This window comes from Lissotriton helveticus, chromosome 5_1 (assembly GCF_964261635.1).
Source record: "Lissotriton helveticus chromosome 5_1, aLisHel1.1, whole genome shotgun sequence".
In the NCBI taxonomy this organism is placed as follows: Eukaryota; Metazoa; Chordata; class Amphibia; order Caudata; family Salamandridae; genus Lissotriton; species Lissotriton helveticus.
Window position 1 is genome coordinate 1569433080 of NC_136065.1, and position 21835 is coordinate 1569454914.

General features: G+C 44.1%; 1 protein-coding gene across 1 annotated transcript in view; it reads right to left on the reverse strand.

Moving 5' to 3' along the window:
- Positions 1-948: 948 nt before the first annotated feature.
- The window catches only part of LOC144755590 (hatching enzyme 1.2-like), a 59446-nt gene continuing 38559 nt past the window's right edge, over positions 949-21835 (reverse strand). Inside the window, exons 7-9 of the mRNA XM_078644699.1 lie at positions 5863-5944; positions 4028-4149; positions 949-1122 (exon numbers count right to left, since the gene is read on the reverse strand). Coding sequence (XP_078500825.1) covers positions 1091-1122; positions 4028-4149; positions 5863-5944 — 236 coding nt within the window. The 3' untranslated portion in view covers positions 949-1090. The remainder of the gene's footprint in view (positions 1123-4027; positions 4150-5862; positions 5945-21835) is intronic.

The window sequence follows — 21835 nt, forward strand, 5'->3', positions numbered from 1 at the left end:
TGGGACGGCAAGGTGACAGGGACTGGAAGGTGACAGGGACGGGGAGGGTAAAAAGACCCAGGAGGGTGATGAGAAGGACAACAAGGCCTGAGAGAGTTAGTGGTGGGGACAGGGACTAGGAGGTGACAGGGATGTAGAGAGTGACCCAGTAGACCCAGGAGGGTGATAAGGAGGACAACAAGGCCTTAGAGCGTTAGAGTTGGGGATGGTGACAGGGATGTGACTGTGATAGGGCTCGAGAGTGAGATTGGTATTGGGATGGTGACAGGGGACCAGGAGTGTGATAGGACTCAGGAAAATCCACCTGCTCCCACTGCAGATTTATCAGCCAGGCTAGCCACACGCTCCCTAAAGTCCCCTACTCATTAGCCAAATCTCATCTTCCCCCACCTCCAATCAATACCCACCTGCACCCAGCTCCGTCACTAGCCACCTCGTTACTAACCTGAGCAATTTCCCTCCACACACCCCTTCCCACCCACTAGTAGCTGTCTGGCACAACTCCCTCCACATCCCTGCCCAAACCTCATTCACTAACCACCAGCTCCTACACCCTTGGATTTACTTTAGCCACTCGCCTACCTCACTCGTCACAACCTACTTGCTTCCACATCCACTACCAGCCTTCCCTCTACCCCCCTGCCTCACCTCAGGCACAATCCACCTGACTCACCTCAGTCACTACACACTTGTACCAAAATGTATTGCTAGCCACCTCTTACTTGGTGACTGGCTGCCACAGCTCTAGCCCATATCAGTCACTACCCAGTTGCCACCACACCCCCTGCCACCACCTCAGTCACTACCCACCTGCTTCAACATCCCTGCCCACACACCAGACACTGCCCACTCCAAGACCCTACCAGCATACTTTTAAATCCGCCACTGACGTGACACTAAAATAAGTGGTTCAAGCATGCCTAAAACACAGGGAAGGAGACACGTACATGCTTTCCATGAGCCAGAAGGCAGATGTCCACATAGGTTTATTATTATGGAATGTTGAGTATGTGCTGAACAAAGACAACGTGTTAGCAGATGCACAGTCCAGTTCTTTGAAGCACTTTTCATCTTCATACACCTGCAGGCTTTAGAGTAGAGTTCTTGAATGTGTCCCTCTCGCTGCAAGAGGGAAGAAGAAGGCAGATTATTAGGTTTTACCACTGGCATTCTTTTGACATTTTCATGGTGAAAAGATTTTACCAAGCTTCAAGTAACAGAATGGGCAGCAGCCACAGGGCAAGCTTCCTTCATACACAGACAGTATAGTACAGCACCAGTACTGCAGACTTCCCTTGCGCATACCGAACAAGTACAACGGGTGCAATGGCAGTACATGCCTTCCTCCTGCCCATTGCACAGTAATAGCACAAGCAGCAGCAGGAGGCTCCCCTTACACATACGAGAGGTGTGCTACATCCAGGAGATCTGCACTGCACAAGAGGAGAGGAGGTAAAGTATGAGCAGCAAGTGTCCAAGCATCCATCACAGGCACAGAATAGTCCCAGTACAAGCAGCAGCTCTACACGCTTCTGTTAGACTGACATAAGACAGAGAGCACAGGCAACATGTGCTAGCGTCCCCGTGCTCACACAGAACAGTCACAGTACAATCAGCATTTGTGCAAGCTTCTGTTAGACGGGACACAAGAGTGAGAGCACAGGCAACAGTGCTAGCTCCCCTGCGCTCACACAGAACAGTCACAGTACAAGCAGCAGCTTTGCAAGCTTCTGTTAAACAGAAGACAGAGAGCACAGGCAACAGTGCTAGCTTCCCTTGCATTCACACAGAACAGTTATAGCACTAAAAGTAAGAGTATTTTCAAGATTGAATGTAAGATGACCTCAAAGCAGGTAAACAATATGACAAGACCTTGTGGAAAGTAGAAGGAATGTTAGACAGAGACAAGACTGAGAGCACAGGCAACAGTGCCAGTTATGCTTGCGCACACTCATAACAGTCACAGTACCAGCAGCATTTGAGCAAGTTTCTATTAGACAGACACAAGAGTGAGAGCACAGGCAACAGTGCTAGGTTTCCCTGCACTCACATAGATCAGTCACAGAACAAGCAGCATCTGTGCAAGCTTCTGTTAGACAGACAGAAGACCGAGCACAGGCATACACAGAACAGTCACAGTACAAGCACCATTTGTGAAAGCTTCTGTTAGACAGACAGAAGACTCAGAGCACGGGCAACAGGGCGAGCTTCCCTTGCCACACAGAACAGTCACAGTACAAGCCGCATTTGTGAAAGCTTCTGTTAGACAGACACAAGAGTGAGGGCACAGGCAACAGGGCTAGCTTCAATTGTGCTCAGACTGAACAGTCACAGTACAAGAAGCAGCTGTGCAAGCTTCTGTTAGATGGACACAAGAGCGAGAGCACAGGCAACAGTTCTAGTTTCAATTGTGCTCAGACTGAACAGTCACAGTACAAGAAGCAGCTTTGCAAGCTTCTGTTAGACGGACACAAGAGTGAGAGCACAGACAACAGTGCTAGTTTGCTCTGTGCTCACACAGAACAGTCACACTACAAGCAGCAGCTGTGCAAGCTTCTGTTGGACACAAGAGTGAGAGCACAGGCAACAGGGCTAGCTTCTCTTGCACTCACAGAGAACAATCACAGTACAAGCGGCATTTGTGCAAGCTTCTGTTAGACAGAAGACAGAGAGCACAGTCAACGGTGCTAGCTTCCCTTGCGTTCACACAGAAAAGTTATAGCACTATAAGTAAGAGTATTTTCAAGATTGAATGTAGGATGACCTCAAAGCAGGTAAACAATATGACAAGACCTTGTGGAAAATAGAAGGAATGTTAAAGTGTAGAGGTAGATAACAAAACCTGCAGAAAAGGGAGGATGTGTTACAGCTGTTCAGTGTACAACACAATATAACTTACTATGGAATCGACAGGGAGATGGAAGGCTTTCTATACTTTAACGAGAACATTAAGGGGCATATTTACAAGGGCTTATCGCCACAGGAACATGACTTTTGCGTAGTTACTGTGGCGATAATCCCTTTACTTTATTTACAAGGCAGCATTAAACTACATTAAGTGGCTTACTGCCGCCTTGTAAATAAGGCCCCCTTCCATGTTACACTTTTGCGTGAAAGGGGCGGGTAATGGGCATTGCTGTGAGCATTCCGCTGCAACCCTCCTTGATTTTTGATGCTGCCCCCTATTTACCAGGATGGTGTAAATATGGTGCAGCTCCAAAATTAGGACCAAGGAAAACTTGGTCTTTACATGGCGAATTGATGGAAAAAGTTTAATTTCTCCTCTTTTTTTGCTGTTTCTAATTGTGCTGCATTGTGCAGCACACATAGAAGCAGCAAATAGCCATGAATGATTTTTTATGTGCAGGAAGGTGTCCTTTCCTGCACAAAAACAATCATTTAAAAAATGACGATTTGCAACTTCTATGTGTGCTGCACAATGTAGGACAAATAGGAGTTACAAATCACCATTAGTGATTGTTTATGTGTAGGTAGGAGTACCTTCCTGCACATAAACAATCATTCCCTCAACGAAGAAACCCTTGCACTATGGTGCAAGGGTACCTGCGTTGGAGTTAGTCAGCTGAGTTTAGTGCCAGCACTAGGGAAAACACAGGGAAGTGTTATACCATTGAAAATACGGCACATCCCTGCGTTTTCAGAGCTTTAGCAATTTTTGCTTAATGCCACGCTTCGCCATTAACTTGTTAATATGTCCCATAGACTCATGAACGCAGAGGGAAGCAAAGTATACATTTCAAGAAGGATCAGTATTGAGTTAGGACAGAGCTGAAAAGTCATGCAAAATGTGAACACTGCTCTACAGATAAAATATAGGATAACATAACGTATATTATTAGCACCAAGTGACAATGCTTGGTGTACTGATATTATAACACTGAGGTATAAAGAAGGCACACTCCCTGGGTGCCTCCGGGTATTACAGTAGTCTCCACACCATCCCATAAATTACAACGCAACATAAACTACATGAAGTGAATCACTTATGACGCACTTGTTTACTTACAGCAATACAACATGTTGATCTTTGCGATGTCGGTTTCAGTGAACTGTCGAGATTGCCCAATAGGAGTATTAGGATCAGGCTTGGGCAAAATGGTGGGACTCCCATTGCGTGAGAAGGCATTCCTGTAATAAAACACAAGTATGAGCAGATGCAATGCAAACTTCTACTATTGTGCCTTGTCCACATAGACCCCTCTGTAGACACTCTAAGTCAAAAGGCTGGTCATCTTGCAAACACATAGTTAGAGTATTTGACAAGACTGCATGTTGATGGCAGCATGTGAGCTGAAGTCAATGTTAGTTTCCATTAATCATGAACACCAATTGTGTTAAATCTTAAGAGCTAAGTACATCTCAATAAACTACTCTTCGAATTGATTTCAAGATGGGATACAACCTTCTACATCCAGTAGCGAGTGTGTCCAATAACCTGATCTCAGATATGTTAGCTTTAGACAGAGCTTGATATCTCTTTGGTAAAGCATAATATTGATCGCTCTTTCAAGTAGGCTTTTCCTTGATTTCGTCTTCAATTTACCTGAGTGAGATTGCACTTCCTGCACCATTTTCTGTGTCGCTTTAGGTGACAATGCAATAGTATGTGACTTAACTGAATGGTCAAAAGTCATAAATGTAGCTAATGAATTATCAGGTGGTCACCTGAGGTCAAACAAAATTAAGATTTTAAGAAAATAAATACAGAATGAGTTATTAGCCCTGAAAGAAAATTCTATTTCTCAGTGTCCTTAGTACTGATGAATTTTAGAGGAATGTTTTCAGTGTTCTTTCTTGTCCTTAGGAGCCTGTGGGCTACACTGGGGATGTGGAATGATACATGACACTATTCTCATTCGTTCACTGTTTACCCTTATACACGCTTTGTATAGCAGTTGCACCAGAGCAAAAGTGGCAGATACCCCAAGCCCGCTTTTTGTAAAACCCAGTAGTGAGATTTAACAAGCTTGCTTTACATCTCATTACCATACTTTATCTGTGCTGCCTAGAAATGTTAGAATGACTGTGAATAATAGGTGTATTGGTGTAGGTGTATCGGTGAAGGCATATGCAAGTGATAATGAGAGTAGCTATCAGGGGCTATATTACACAAAGTTCTCCGGGGGTGCAGACGCTTGTGCAGCCCCTTCTGTAATACCAATAGCGCTCGAACGTATTGGTGCACATAAAGCGACAGTGCTATGTTCAGGTGGCGTTCCCTCATTTGCATGGGGACGTGCCCCATGCAAATGAGAGAATCCCTTTAGCTCTACACCTGGGCTGTGTTACAAACGCCGTCATAGAGGCAAAGAAGCTTTCAGGAGGCGCACTGACAGTGCGCCAACTAAAAGGTGGCACACTGGCTGTGCGCCCCCTAAGAGCAGCTCTCTGGAGGAACAAAGGCGGCCCTATGGACCCCCAGACATTCCCTTGCAGGCGGGTGCAGTCATTGACTGCAGCAGCCTACAAGGGGCTAGGCAATCCTCTTCAAAAGTACAGGCGGTTGCCGCCTGCACTCTGAAAACACGGAGCGGCTTCAAAGAAGACACTCAGTTTTTCACTTGAATGTGCTGCCCCCAGGGCATCGCAAGTTCGCGGCTGCCCTGGGGGCAGAGCATTCATCATAATACAGTGCATTTTTATTTATTGCGCTAGGGGCACCTTTTAAAAGGAGCACCAGCACTCTGAAGGAAAATGCACTACATGTATAATGCATCCCCTGATGCCATATCCAACACAAGATTCCCAAGATCCAATAAATCATTTGTGCAGTATTTCATGATGCAAAAACTACTGTTCTGTTAAGCAATGGCATCTCCAATTTTGTTTCACAAAACTTACCTCGAGTAATGCATAATTGAAGCATAATCATAACGTGTGCCAAGATTATTGGTGTTCACTTTCTCAAAATTACTTTCCATGCCTAAGAAAAAATAATTACAAGCAATCATTGTTCATGTTATTAAAATACGAGTTGATAAAGTCTCAAGTTCAGTTTCCCATAATATCACAACATATAGTAAATTAAGGTACTAATAAGAAGTGGGCTCACACACTGCATATAGTAAGGAATGAGACAAGGAAAGCTGGATGAGGAGGGCTCTCGTTCTCAAGACAACTGAAGAATTATCTGAAGCAACTGAAGGTCTTATGCGATTAGGAGTAACCCTTGGTCCCCTTAATGTGGAAGAACATAGGAGGCACAGAGAGAACAAGGAACCTGTTTGGATTGTGGGTATCATCTTTCAGTGAACATCTTAATCATCTTCAGGAGCAGCTTGTGTTTGGGAAAAAAGTTGGGGCTAGGTGGGGGGATGGATGGGGGGATGGAGACAAATAAAGCAACATAAAAAAGAACTTACATGCTGCCCTCCACGATCGCACTTATCTGCTCCACTCCTCTCCACTGCAGGCAGGCACAGGTTCCCAGAATTTCCTGTGGCCAATCTTGAAGCTGCTCACATGAGAGCATCTTCAGGATTGGCCTGAGCCCTGATGATTTGCGCTCCCAGACAGACTGGGAGCCTGTGCCTTCTCTCTCCAACCCGGCAATGCAGCTGGGCTTGGAGAGAGCTTCGTTGCGCACGTGGGATTGGCCAGTCTGAGATGGCTGGCCATACTCACATGCCCAGTGAAGGCAGTGCCCACCACTCCCCCTCCAGCCTGTCAGGTACTGTTTTATTTTTGGCATCCTGGCAAGTGTCTCTCAGAAATTCTGGAGAACAACAGTGTGATGTCTAAAGAGGGTCACCCGTAGCCCCCTTCCACCTTAAAGAAGTAAAGAACACCCCTGGATCTGGAAGAATTCTTGAAGAAAGGAAGGAAGAAAAGAAAGAATATTCTGACTGAAGCCAAACTCAGCAAGAATAGTGACTGAGTCACTGATCCTGAAATTGATAGCGTCTCTCTGTAGCACAATAAATGCCGAAACAAGAAAAAGAAGTTAGTAATACAGATCAGCGTTCATGGTTTATCAACAAGCTTCATAGATTTCAAGACAAAAAAAACATTATTTCTTGAGAGAATGTCGTACCAAACAGGGAATGAGGATTTCAATGGCCACAACCCCAGCCCATGAGAAGGAAGGGTCACTGGGCCACACAGCATCACGCTATATAAGTGCTTTGGATTCCCCACGGTGCAGGACGCGCCCGGACGAAGACAGGGCCAAGAGTGGACTTGCCTGCACACATCCACACCCGATCAAGACCTGGGCTGGTCCCCCACTCGTTGGCCCTAGGATTCCTGATTGACTTCCCTTTTAAGATATTTCGGAACCCCTTTCTTGCACATAGGATCAGTGGTCTAGGGGGGTGCTTCCATTTCCTATTTGAATGATTTGGCAATCATTTTGGTGCTTATTTTTTGCTCTCTGCACTTTTTATCACTTGGCCTAGGAGTCTGTTTGACTGCAGGAGGTGTCAGCGCAAAGTCTCCAGCTCAAAGGCGAGTGTAAAATCGCATGGCATCATTTTTGACACCTTTTTAGACCCGTGCAGTGGGTGTTATCAGGAAAGATACCGACCTAGCTAAAAGGAACCTATCCTTGGATACCGAAGGTTTGACTCTTTCTCTGACTTCTGTCATCTGTTGTATCGATTTCCCTTTACCGGCGGTAGCTTGGGTGAGTCTAACGCCATCAGCGAGGGGCAGACCGCTGCGCCAGCACGCTCCGGCAAAAAAGGGCATCAGCAGTCCAGCTGGCAAGCATAAAAGGGCTCTCTCAATGTACCATTTCAGATGCGTCAACCAACGTTAGCCTTAGATAATACAGGTAATCAAAATACTCAAAATTGGGAGCTTTGAAGTTCAAAGCTATTTTTAATTATTGTTTCAGCCTCCTAGGTGAGAGAATTGTGTACCGAGAATCAATTATATACTTATCTGTAAGCTGTGTAAACCCAGTTAAACATCAGAGACTCTCAATCCACCAGATGGTTTGCAGTCAGCATCAAGGATTCCGAAAACTAAGCCAATTATTGACCCCAGCTGTGCTTCAGATTCCCTTGCTTTGCCACCAAAACCCACCCCAAGAGCTTCGCCACAGAACCATCCACCATTTTGTAACTGTGACTCAGCATTGTGTGCACTAAACCATCTTAATCATGTTTCCTCTGGCACTACTGGCTCCAACAACTCTGCTAATGTTTCCTGTGTGAACCTTCATCCTGAAATTGGTCCATTCGTTGTGTTTCTGACAAATGTCCCAAATTGAGCTGCCACAGCGTCTGAATCCATTTTTGAGTTAAAAAACAAAGTTTGCTGCTGGCTTACAAGGCACACTCATTTAAGTGTCTAGGATAATGAAAATAACTTACTTGTGCACAAAGTTGATTAGATTGGGCCATGTACAAAGTCATTTCATGGCGACAGCGTACTTTTCAATTTCAGATACCCCAACTTAACTAGATCAGTACTTTCATCACATATGTCTAGGGCTGAGGAGGAAGAGGCCATAGATATTTTGCTTCCTGGCTTTTTATAGACATTTAATACACAAAGAGTCTACTATTAATCGTGTGTCCCAATCTTCTTATTCTGCCCAATGAGACACCTGAATTTCTTGCAACAACCGATATAAACGACTAACAGACCACAATGACATGAATTGATGTCCAAGGTCATCAGAAACCTCAGCTAAAGCTTTTTGTCCAGTTGGTCAACCCAGCATTCATGCTAAAATCCTGCCTCCAAGGAGTGTATCAACAGATACTTATGTCATCCTGGCTTTACCTCATTGTACGCTCCACCCGGCCGTTGAAGCATCTATTGCTTCTGCTCCATCTAGTCTGTCCATGGATAGTTTGGGACTTTCTCTAAAGCGGACCACTTGGACCATTGCTTGCTTTAAGGCTAAAATGGGGGATCAGGATTGACTTGCCATGCACAAGTTTGATTTTATTTTGCCACAAGAAACCTGGTTATTGGACACTTTTCCTTGGGATGGCTTTCAAAGCTTTTATGTTTCTGTAATTAGATCAGAAAAGGGCAGTGCTAGGGGTGGCTTGTTAACCATTATCCATAACTCCACAGATTATGTCCTTATCCCCATCACTTTTAAGCATACTGATATTCCAATCTATGGGTGTTTTGTTCTGCTAAGCTTAACTTTTTCATTGTAAATTTCGATAATGCTGTTTCCACACTTGATAAGGGCTGTAACATTGATACCTTGTTTTCTGCTTTACAGTGTCTACAAGAAAGGACCTTACCTGTGTTAGGTGGCTTAAATGTTATTATCGGGGGCACTTTAACTCTAAATTAGGCCATAGCATAACAGTGTATTCATTCATTGATGTATCCCAAGTGGAATCCTTGATATGTAATGCTGATCGTAGGGGTGAGCAACTTCTCTTTTCTGATTACATTTGGCTTTGTCAATGCCATTGAACACATTGGTGATGTCCATAACCAGGTTCTCACCTTTATTTGGTGGGGCAGAGGACTGATTATTTATTATTTCTTTGTCTCCCCCTCTATAGGTGAATTTATGCATTCTGTTAACATCTCGCCAAGCTTGTATAGCGATCACAATCATATTGAACTTGCCATCCCGCTCCCTATTACCACTAAACCTGTCACAGTTGATGGCCTGTGACACTTAACTGTGATCACATGCTAAGGTTAAGATAGCGCAAGGTGAGCATTGATGTACTATTGGTTACAGTGGTGCATTCCAACTCGGTTCTGTTCTTTAATTACCTTCTATCATCACATCAGCCTAGCAAGATGGCAGTGGATGCCTTTGTGTCACTGAACACCAAAACTTGCCTCTTGCGTCCAGCAAAAGTGAATACAAAATCAAACCCTGGGTGGTTCATCTATAATCGTAAGGAGGCCGACAAGAGGCTTTGAGATGCACTAAATTTCACACCAAAGTGATATTCCCTTAATAGCCATGCCAAGGTCAGAATATAATTTGGTCATTAAATTACGCAAGCTTGCAGCTAAAAACATTCAATGGGACCATTTGATAGAGTCACCACAAATTAAAGACACCACATGCTTTTGGAGACTCGTCAATCATCCATGCGCTTTGGTGGAAGAGACCAAGGGTTTAGGATCCAACATCAGTGCTGATCAATAGGTTGCACAATTTAAAACAAGTTATACATATTCGGGATCCCCGCCTCCTGTTTCCCAAAATAGCAGCCTGTTTTCCCCTTGAAAATTAGGTTTACTCTAGGTGAGGTTTTACAGGAAATTCATGTCAGCCCTACACAGAAACCCCCTGATCCAACGAGGTCTCTGTGACTTGTATAAGAGGGATTCTGATTTGTGGGTCCCTATTCTTACCAATGTTTTACCTTGTTCTGTTGTTAGCAGCCTCTCCAGCTCTTGGCTTACTGCTGTAATTGTCAATTTTTAAAAAAGGGATCTAGGAACAACCCACGCTGTTACTGACCAATTTCCATCTTATATTCCACAGTCAAAATGATAGGGTGAATTGTGTTGAGCAGGATTGAGGAATGGGTGGAGAAGAGTAATGTCATCTCGCCCATCCAATACGGCTTTAGAGCAGGCCTTGGCACCATTGAACAGAGTCTCAACCTATATTTAATTATAAACAAATATACGACTGCCAAAGGGGGGGAGTTAGACCTCTCCTTTATGCATTTGAGTAGTGTCTTCAATAGAGTGAATCGTAGTAAATTGTGGAGCGTTCTGTGAGAGCTAGGGTTCGATCAAGACTAATTGATTTCCTGAAGGCTCTGCAGTGGGGGATGATTGCCTCAGTAAGGTTTGGATCATGTGGGGGAATGCACTGATTTTTTCAATTTAGAAAGGGGTGTGCAACATGATTGTGTCCTTGCACCCATTTTATTTTTGCTTTACATTAATGGAATAAATGCCTGTTTGGAAATCAAAGGAAAATATCTACCAAAGGTAAACTCTGTTACTGTCCCAGCTCTGCTTTATGCTGATGATGCCATCTTGCGCACCCCAAATGACCTGGGAGCTTTAGTTGATAGTTTTGTCAAATTTATGGACTACCTATATCTTGCTCTGTTATGTCATATTGATTTGTATAGTGCACTAATCACCTGAGAGGGTATCCAGGCACTTGGGCAGGTGTGTATGTTTGTGATTCCCAAGGAGCTTATATGAAGAGCAAGGTCCTCAGCTTCTTGTGAAACTCAAGAAGTGAGGAGGAGGCTCTGATGTGTTGAGGGAGGTTATTCCAAGTCTTAGGTGCAATGTAGGAGAACGAGCAACTTCCCGTTTTGCCTTTGTGTGACAGGAAGGTGAGCGAGTGAGAGTAAGGCAGAGCAGATGTGTTTGGTGGGTTGGTGAAAGTGTATGCGGCTGTTCAGATAATCTGGTCCTGTGTTGTGTAGGGCTTTGTATGTGTGCATGAGAAGTTTGAATCGGCTTGTGAGCGGGGAGCCAGTTTTGCATCCTGAAGTAAAGTGTGATGTGGGTGCGGTGTGGGAATGGGATGCTGAGGATGAGTATTGCAGAGGTGTTCTGGATGGGCTGAAGTCTATGTAGGCATTGTTTGGCAATTCCAACATAGAGAGGGTTGTCGTATTCCAGCCTGCTGGCGATGAGTGCTTGCTTGACAGTCTTTCTGGTGTTCTGAGGCAATCATTTGAAGATTTTTCGCAGCATGCAAAGGATGTGGAAGCAGGAGGTGCCCACTACGGTAAATTGAGCAGTCATGTTGAACTTGTTGTCTAGGATGATCCCTAGATTTCTTGCATCATCTGAGGGTGTGGGTGTTGGCCTTGAAACAAACATTACAAAAAAAATGTATGGGGTGTGGGGCCAAAACACCAAAAATAGGACCCACCCACATAAAGGGGCGCTCTATTGATAAGGGCAGCAGTTTCCCTTATCTAGCCATAGTTTTTGATTCTTATTCCACAAGGTTGGCATGTACTTCACATAGATGCCAACATTATAAACAAGTGGTGGGAGCGCTTTTTGAATTTGCCAGAAGAGTGGGAAACAAGCCAGAACAGGTAGGCATTTACAGTCATTAACTTCAAATGTATGGGGCCAGGGTCTAGGGGTATACGAATGTCTCTAATCTGCAAGCCGAAGAAAATTGATTTTGTAGGCAATTATTAGGCCTCCCCTCACTGACCCCTCATTTCTTTTTGCATGAGGAGTGAGGTAATATGTGACGTCATCAGCAGTGGATTGCGGGCGCGCGAGTTATAGTTAGCTGAACTAACTATAACGGGCGAATTTCAATGGTTTTGTATGAGTGAAATGTCCAGCTAACTATAACATGTATGAAACCTATGGTCTTTTCAGTGAATTTCTAAGGTTTTTCAACTGCTAATTCCTAACTATAACGTGGCTGAAACCTATGGTTTTTTTTCAGTGAATTTGCAAGGTTTTCTAAATGCTAATTCCTAACTATAACGTGCCTAAAACCTATGGTTTTTTCAGTGAATTTTTGTAAATGCCAATTTTTAAATGTATTAACTGTTATATTTACTTTTTTGATACTGATTTACTACATTTTTTTATAATAATTATTTTTAGCTATTTTCTTTTTAAATTACATTACATATTGTTTATGTAAAATAATAAAACAAAATGCAAAAATTATTTATTTTATTTGATATTTTTTTCAATATATTAAAATAAATTTCTCTATATTTTTTTTCTTGCTTGGATACACGTACCCGACGCCTTAGAAATTGCACAGCATATGTGGTAGGATATGCGAAACCAACGCATGCACACCAGAGGTCGCGCTGAGCGCCGCGCTGGGTACGCATATCCTTATTTTACCATAAAAAAAGTAATAATAATCTGCCCTTAATTTAAATATTTAGTGCCCCAGGGAGGTGGCGGACCCCGGGGCGGCCTTTCAGCCCCCCCACACATTTACATTTGCTGCGAGGGGGCCGAGAGCCCCCCGCACATATTCAACCAAAGCCCCGGGGGTGGCGGTCCAAGTCTTTTGTGGCCTTGATCATTTAGCCCAATTTGGTGTCGTCTCATGTGGGTAGCCACTATTTGTTATTTCAGAAGCCGAGCTACTCCCCTCGCCAGCCACTGGTTTTCAATCGCACAGACATCTGTGGGTGTCCCTCATATGGTCGAGGCACCCCATACTCCATAGTCGGCACCCTTGTGGGATGACACGTGCTGGCAGTGGCGGTTCAGAGAGGCCCACCCCCATTTAAAATGAAATAAGCCCTAGGGAAATGGTGGGCCCCGGGGCAACGCGGTAGACCATACGGGCCTCCCCCGCATTAATAAGTTAAGAAGCCCCGGGTAGTTGTTTGTCCCAGTGGCATAATAAGCCACAGGAGGCAGCACCCGTGCCCCCGCATCCCTTCTTGAAATAATGTCCAGGGACCTGGCCCACCTGGGGGCAAACAAATAAAGCGCAAGAGCCCGCGCTTAGTTTTTTTCCAAATTTTTGACGGGTCCTCTAATACCGCCGAAAATATTTAAACAAATGCTTTTTTGGGCCCTGGGGGGTCTAGTGGGATCCTGCTCCCTTTTCTTTTTTTTGTTTTACAATTTTTGTGGGACTCGGTGCAACCGAGTCCCAAGATGTCTGCCAACACTTCCTGGTTGAATTGATGGCACCCAATCAAATTTCAGTAGGGTCTCAGTAGGCTTGTGGGCTCCCAGATATCTATATTTTTAAATTTAAATATCTCTGAAACTACAAGACAGATTCACCCCAACTCACATAAAGCACGCTTTCTTAACCAACATCTAGCTTTCTGCTCGGTGTCATTCCGTTCAGTGGTTTGGGCTGTAGTCATGTTCAAAAAATGAAAATCCCCATAGACATAACATGGGGAAACGCATTTTGTGACCCCCTTTTTTCTCAGCCCCCGTTGAAGGATCACACCAAAACTTTTCAACACAGTAGCTGAACTAAAAAAGGGACGTGATTCGTCAAACAGCGACAAAGGTAAAGGCAAGTCAAAAAATGCTTGTCCTATGGAAACATAGTCCTACCTATAACTAACCACTATCCTTGCAATATACTGAAAAGGCAGCGAAAAATGCAAAGAGAAATGAATCAATGTATATGGCTCTATTTTCAAGGAAAACCTCGTTCAAGGAAACAATCAGCCTCCCCAGGTGGGGGAGGGGTTTGGGGGGGAATGGAAAGAGAAAGGTATCGATGCACATGGCTATGTTTTCAAGGAATCCCTCATTGGTGGAAATATATATATATATATATATATATATATATATATATACACATATGCATATATATATAACAAACGTATGTATAAATGTGTATAACTTATTTTGCGTATTTTCACTGATAACTGTCACAAGACACACAAGATGTTTTCTATGTCTATAGGCATGTGACTATTCGAAGGGTGGAGCATACGCTACTCACTAAGCATTATAAAAACAAAAAAGTTGCACTAGTTCGTTGCATATGAACAAGGGCTCTTGAAGCCCGAAACGCGTATTGCCCTCCTGTTTTATCAGCTTAACACTGCAATAAAGTAAGAACCTGTGAACTCTGTGGTCCGTCTCCTACCTTGCCTGTCTCACCGTTCCTGTGTGGATCTAGAAGTGGCGTTTGTGGAGTTCAAAGATATATATTCATATATATATATATATATATACATATATATATATATATACACACATATGTATAAATATATATATATATATATATATATATATATATATATATATATATATATATATATATATATATTCACTGAAAAAACCATAGGTTATAGACCATATATAGTTAGGAATTAGCATTTAAAAAACCTTATTTTACTCACACAAAACCATTGAAATTCCATATATAGTTAGTTGCACTAACTATATATCGCGCACCTGCAATCCACTGCTGATCATGTCACATATTACATCATTCATGACATGGTCAGTGACATCACTGATGACATCACTGATGACATCTCAAATGACATCACTGATGACATCACTGATGACATCTCAAATGACATCACTGATGAGATCACTGATGACATCATCCAGTGACTGTGTGTTTCTGTAAAGTTTAAATATGTTTTACATATTGAAGAATGAGTAGATGTATAAGTGTCTGGACGAAGGATTTAGTAGGTTCATGACTGAATGTATGAGTGAGTGATTAAATGTGTCTCACTGAGTGCATGGGTTAGTGACTAAACTGTCTTAATTTGTGCATCATTATGTCTGTTGTTCTGTAAACTGCTGCATGTGTTGATCAGTAGCTATATGATTAACTATATGGGTTATTGATTGATTGTCTAAGTATTTGTATGGGAGACTGAGTGTGTGTGTGGCTGGCTGGGAGGTGTGTGACTCTGTGCAGATCAATGTGTACTTGTATCAATGATTGTATAAGAAAGTAAGTATGTGTTAGTATATGTTTGAAAATGTAAGGTGCTCTATGTTTAACTGTATAGACAAAAAAAATGGAAGTGTGATTGATTCTTTACAGGACTGACTAGGTGTGTGAGTAACTCCATGGATGAGTGGCAGAGTGTGAGTGTCTGTATAGGTGTATGAGTGCATATGATAGTGTTGTAAAGATGAGTGATTGTATGTATGAATGATTGTATGGGTGAATGAGTGAATGTGTGTGTAGACGTAGGAATCAGTGAGTACGTATGTAGTAACTAGTATTGGTGTGTCAATGGTTTCAAAAATTATACTCTGTATTTAACACTGGGTGAAACAGAGGTTATATTAAAATGTGAGGAGATGCATTGTATTGTCACATGAATGATATCATCAGTGATGTGGTCATTGATGTCAAATGAGATGTCATCAGTGATCTCATCAGTGATGTCATTTGAGATGTCATCAGTGATGTCATCAGTGATGTCATTTGAGATGTCATCAGTGATGTCATCAGTGATGTCACTGACCATGTCATGAATGATGTAATATGTGACATGATCAGCAGTGGATTGCAGGTGCGCGATATATAGTTAGTGCAACTAACTATATATGGAATTTCAATGGTTTTGTGTGAGTAAAATAAGGTTTTTTAAATGCTAATTCCTAACTATATATGGTCTATAACCTATGGTTTTTTCAGTGAATTTTCAAGGTTTTGTAAATGCTAATTCCTAACTATATATGGTCTATAACCTATGGTTTTTTCAGTGAATTTCAATGGTTTTTTAATAGCAAATATCATAAGCTGTCGAATGTCAAGTACGTGGTAAGTGAAAACATTTTCGTGTTTATGCACACTGATCTGCTTTGAATGGTGCCCCCCCCCCCCCTCATTTCTATTAGGAGTACTCTCTCTTTGCAGATAGTGAAAGGTAGTTAACGCAGGTCTTTGCCCCCATTGTAATCCGTCGTGCCTGCTTCTCTCTCCATTTGATTGATTGTTATCCAAGTATTTACTGTTTTAGAATTAGTTCTCTTTGGTTCATTCTCTATTTACAAACAAACACAGAGTCGCAATACTCTGTTTAGTCTTTGCAGATAACGAAAAATCGTGTAAAAAAAAAAGAAAAGGAATCGAGCAAAATCAGTAGGCCACTAATGGGATCTCTTTTTGACCTCGCTAAAATAGAAACATTAGGAACAACCCCTCATGACAAATACAAAACTAGTGAGATGAACTGAACTCCACACAATGATGGCTGCAAAACAGCTCGGCTCCGCCACCCACCCCGCCCAAAATAACGATAAAGAACGGCTGCCATGATTGGTTGCGGAATGACCACGACGGAGCTACGAAATGGTGCTGCTCTCATGCTAACCCCAGCTTCAGTCTGAAACATCCAGAAACACTGTAGACTACCAATTCGATCAGTTCCGGTAGCGCCCCAATGTAACCCGGTAGAGAAGAACTAGCTCTCCCCTCTTTGACTGATGGTTCTTGTTGCCTGTCCCTTCTGTTGTCATTTAACAGAACTATTTAGCCTGCTGAAAGGGGTTGTGTTCCGACCGCTGGTTGGTGGAGACATTTTGACTATATTCTGTACCTGCGTTGTCGCGTAATGCGTCATATGACGCGCCGCGTTAGCGCATCCGGAAGTCATCCGGGGCGCGCAGCGCGTAACGTAAGCATAACAAGTCATGTGACTTGTTAATAAAACTTTTCATTGGTTCATTTTACTTTTCTTATTGTAATGATGAAAGGCTTGGTCATATGACCTAAAAATTACGCTTTTCATTACTTCCGAACATTATTTTTTCTTAAATATATGTTATAATGTTCCAGGCTAATGTACTTTCCCGGAAATTTTACAACTGTCCTGCAAGTAAAATATATTCTTTTTTCGAGAAAAAGAGCGTTTCTTCGTCCCATGACGGAGCCGTTGAGCAAAAGAGGGTCGACCTGCTGTCTTAGTCGCCGATACGCCTGAATATGAGATTCTTATCGATCACTTTATGTTGCAGGAATAGAAAACTCAACAGCCCTTGACCATTTATCTTTACTGCGTTCCTTCGTATTATACCTTTTACCCTTCATGTAATTGGTCTGCTTTATTTCACTTGCCTTTTAATGATTCTAAAACAGTCACTATTATTAAAAACTTTACCAATGTATATACTACTACCATGTTTTCTTTTAAAAACCTTTATTGTGAAAATTTCATTATACAAATACGAGCCTATAACCACGTGGGCCTGCCACAGAGCAAACTGTAATCGTATATGATGAATAGACATTTACACTGTAGAGGAACGTAACGGGCGGGCCATTAGGTTGCAAGAACTAAGGTGTCTAACAGTTACGGAATCGGTGGACGTACATTTTATAATTAAAATACGACAGGGCCAGTTACAATAAAATTATCTAGATATACATTTGCGGGCAAGTACCATGGGTGACGTTAATTCGAACTTTCAACAGTACAGTAATCAATAACGCATCAGAACTTAATATCAATAGGGATGTCGAAATATTCAATCAATTCTCGTCCCCGCCCGCCATGTGCTTCAAAACTGCATACGTATCTCGTGATTTCAAGGTTCTGCAACCAGTACACAACAAGGAGTTACGAGTCCCATTTATTCCGGCGCCATTTTGGGCGAGGACGGGCAGGTCCAGGATATAGTCAAAATGTCTCTACCAACCATCGACTATGATGATGTTCATATGCTGTATTTATTAGAGTAACACTCATCTGTCCACATGAAATTAATTTGCCACAATCTAAACATGTCATTTTAATCTTTCCAAAGTTCTTCTAAATATTTGGGACCGTTTCCCTTGCCTCTGAAGCTCTCAGTGCCACTTCTTTGATGAATGTACTAGCAGGTCAGGGGTTCTCCTCCAAATCTCTCTTTTATGCAGCACTATAATTAATTGGTGCCACCTCTCCATATGACGATGCATGGTATAGTTACCACAACTATATTTTTTTTCGGTTCCTCTGGAGAGTTCATCGTGGCAGATGAAGCGTGTAACGTACCGGGCATTTACCTTTTTTTGCATGTACAGGAAAGGAAAAAAAAATCGAGCGTCCGAGTTCTAAGGTGTCCCAGGGCCATTTTGGTGGACCAGGCCCAAATCCAAAGAACAGCCATCTCACAGGCTAATGGGGCGACCCACGCCGAGTTTCAGCATGGTAGGATGACCACACAAGTACAGCAACTTGCTAGACATCACCTCGGTGCCATCCGGATCTCGGCGCCCCACTGCAGATGAAGTGCCTCTCAACTATGAAACCACCACGGTGACATCCGGATCTTGGCGCGTTGTGCTGCCTTCGGCCTATTCGCACATCGGTCCGCTACTGACGCCATCTCACAGGCTAATGGGGCGACCCACGCCGAGTTTCAGCATTGTAGGATGACCACACCAGTACAGCAACTTGCTAGACATCACCTCGGTGCCATCCGGATCTCGGCGCCCCACTGCAGATGAAGTGCCTCTCAACTATGAAACCACCACGGTGACATCCGGATCTTGGCGCGTTGTGCTGCCTTCGGCCTATTCGCACATCGGTCCGCTACTGACGCCATCTCACAGGCTAATGGGGCGACCCACGCCGAGTTTCAGCATTGTAGGATGACCACACCAGTACAGCAACTTGCTAGACATCACCTCGGTGCCATCCGGATCTCGGCGCCCCACTGCAGATGAAGTGCCTCTCAACTATGAAACCACCACGGTGACATCCGGATCTTGGCACGTTGTGCTGCCTTCGGCCTATTCGCACATCGGTCCGCTACTGACGCCATCTCACAGGCTAATGGGGCGACCCACGCCGAGTTTCAGCATTGTAGGATGACCACACCAACTTGCTAGACATCACCTCAGTGCCATCCGAATCTTGGCATCTCAACGCCTAGTGGTATCTTCCATACAAAAAATATTGTTACGCTGCCTTTGGCCCCGTTCGCACATCAGTCCGCAACTTAGACATCACCTCGGTGCCATCCGGATCTTGGCATCTCAGCGCCTTGTGGTGTCAGTCAGAAAATATTGTTGTGCTGCCTTCGGCCTATTCGCACATCGGTCCGCTACTGACGCCATCTCACAGGCCAACGGGGCGCCCCACGCCGACTTTCAACATTGTAGGATGGCCACAGAAGTGCGACAACTTACTAGACACCACCTCGGTGCCATCCGGATCTTGGCGCGTTGTGCTGCCTTCGGCCTATTCGCACATCGGTCCGCTACTGACGCAAACTCACAGGCCAACGGGGCGCCCCACGCCGACTTTCAGCATTGTAGGATGGCCACACCAGTGCGGCAACTTGCTACACACCACCTCGGTGCCATCCGGATCTTGGCGCGTAGTGAAGCTGCAGCAGCTGCAAATAAGCTTCAGACAGTGTTACAACCGCTGCTCAGAACTCCCAACTATGACACCACCTCGGTGCCATCCGGATCTTGGCGCGTTGTATTGCCTTCGGCCTATTCGCACATCGGTCCGCTACTGACGCCGCCTCACGTGCCAACGTATTTTCTCCGCATTTTATACCCTATGCCGCATAACAGGTCATGTGACTTGTTTATAAAACTTTTCATTGGTTCATTTTACTTTTGGTTTCCGAATGATGGAAGGCTTGATCATATGACCTAAAAACAACACTTTTCATTGGATGAAAACTTTTTTTTTCCCCCAAACGATGAAAGCCCCACCTTGTTTCTGGATGTTTCAGACTAAACTGGCGTCAGCATGAGAGCACCACCATCTCGTAGCTCCGTCGTGGTCATTCCGCGAGCAATCATGGCAGCCGCTCCCCACCAGAAGCCTGCAGGAGTCGGGGCCCCCAAAACTTTTGATGAATTCTCAAGGCGGAGGGGACGCTTTCGAGAATGGGGTCCAAGACCTAGCAGACAAGCGTCCGATTTCCAAGGTGTCCCAGGGCCATTTCAGTGGACCACGCCCAAAAAGGAAAGAGCCTGCCGCCATTTTGAGAGTCCTGTGGCAGCCGCCTATCGCTGCACCGCAAGAGTGGGTGCAACTCAGCTGAATGGCGGATTTTGACACAGTGGACCAAAAGCGGACGGAATGGCAACTGAAACGGTAAAGGGGCGCCCCACTAAAACAGATGAGACTCCACCTGGAGAGGCCCGTTCACGCCGCCTCCCCCGGGGCGCTCCACGCCGTTATTCGGAGCAGCATTGTAGGATACCAAAACCAGTGCGGCAACTTACTGGACATCACCTTGGTGCCATCGTTCTGCTGCCTTGGAACTATTCGCACAACAGTTTGCTACTGATGACCCACCCCCCGCGACGCCCCACGCCGTTATTTGCTGGGTGGCAACTTACTAGACATCACTTTCGTGTCATCTAGATTTCGGCGCGTTCTGCTGCCTTGGAACTATTCGCACAACAGTTTGCTACTGATGACCCACCCCCCGCGACGCCCCACGCCGGAAATCTGGACGTTGTGCTGCGTTGGGACTATTCGCACAGCCGACCGCTACTTCGTTGTTTTTCTCTAAAAATGTTTATATGTTATTACTATTTTTGTTTTCTTGTATATATTTATAAATTATTAAAGTTTTATAATCTTACTACTTTGTCGGAGTGCTATATATTTTTAATGTGACACATAATTGTAAAAACTTTGATGTACAAAGAGTCATCCCTGGAATCTTCCGCTTCACGCTCGGTCCCCTCCCCAATCACAATACAGGATGGTTTTCAGATAATAGCAACGCTTCTGCTGTGACGGATCTCATCGAGTGTGGGCCTTGATCTACTATAACTCCTTTGAAGAGGGGTGATTCTTTACAGCTGTGGCCATAAACTACATCTGCAGGGCTAGCTGATAGCCTAGGACCGGCCTGGACAATCGGACACAGAGGAAAAGGAGTGTCAGAGGGTGCGGTAGTGAATAGGGCGAAAGGGAGGTGTCGGGCGGGCACAGGGTGTGATTCTCAGGGAAGAGCAGCGCAGATGGGGGGAGGTTTATTACCCATGCATAAGACAGAGAGCGGGGGTGACCACTGCCTGGGTGAGATGCTTGCGAGGGTGGGGAGCCATGCTAAGGATCGACAGCGTGCACAGAGTGGGTCTGGTCAAGGCATCTAAAATGGCTGCCGTGCACGACAAAAGTGTGGCATTTGAAAAAAGACAAGATGGCGCACACAATGTTTTTCAACAATTCCTGATTTCCTTCGAATCGAACGTTAACAGACGTTGGGGCATATTACCAAAGTTAAGCGATATTTATCCCTAACGATGCATTGCAAAGATTTTTTTACCGTCAGAAATTATCGCAGATAAACCTTGCTATTATCAAGGTTTATCACAAATACGATAAAAAACGAGCGCAATGCATTAATATCGCTGAAAACTCCGCGATATTCATGCATTACCGAGCTAATGCTCTTAGCCATGTTATCCACCTCCCATTGGATAACATGGCTAAGAACTGCTCAGGGCAGCTGTTACTTTTTGGAGATATTCGCG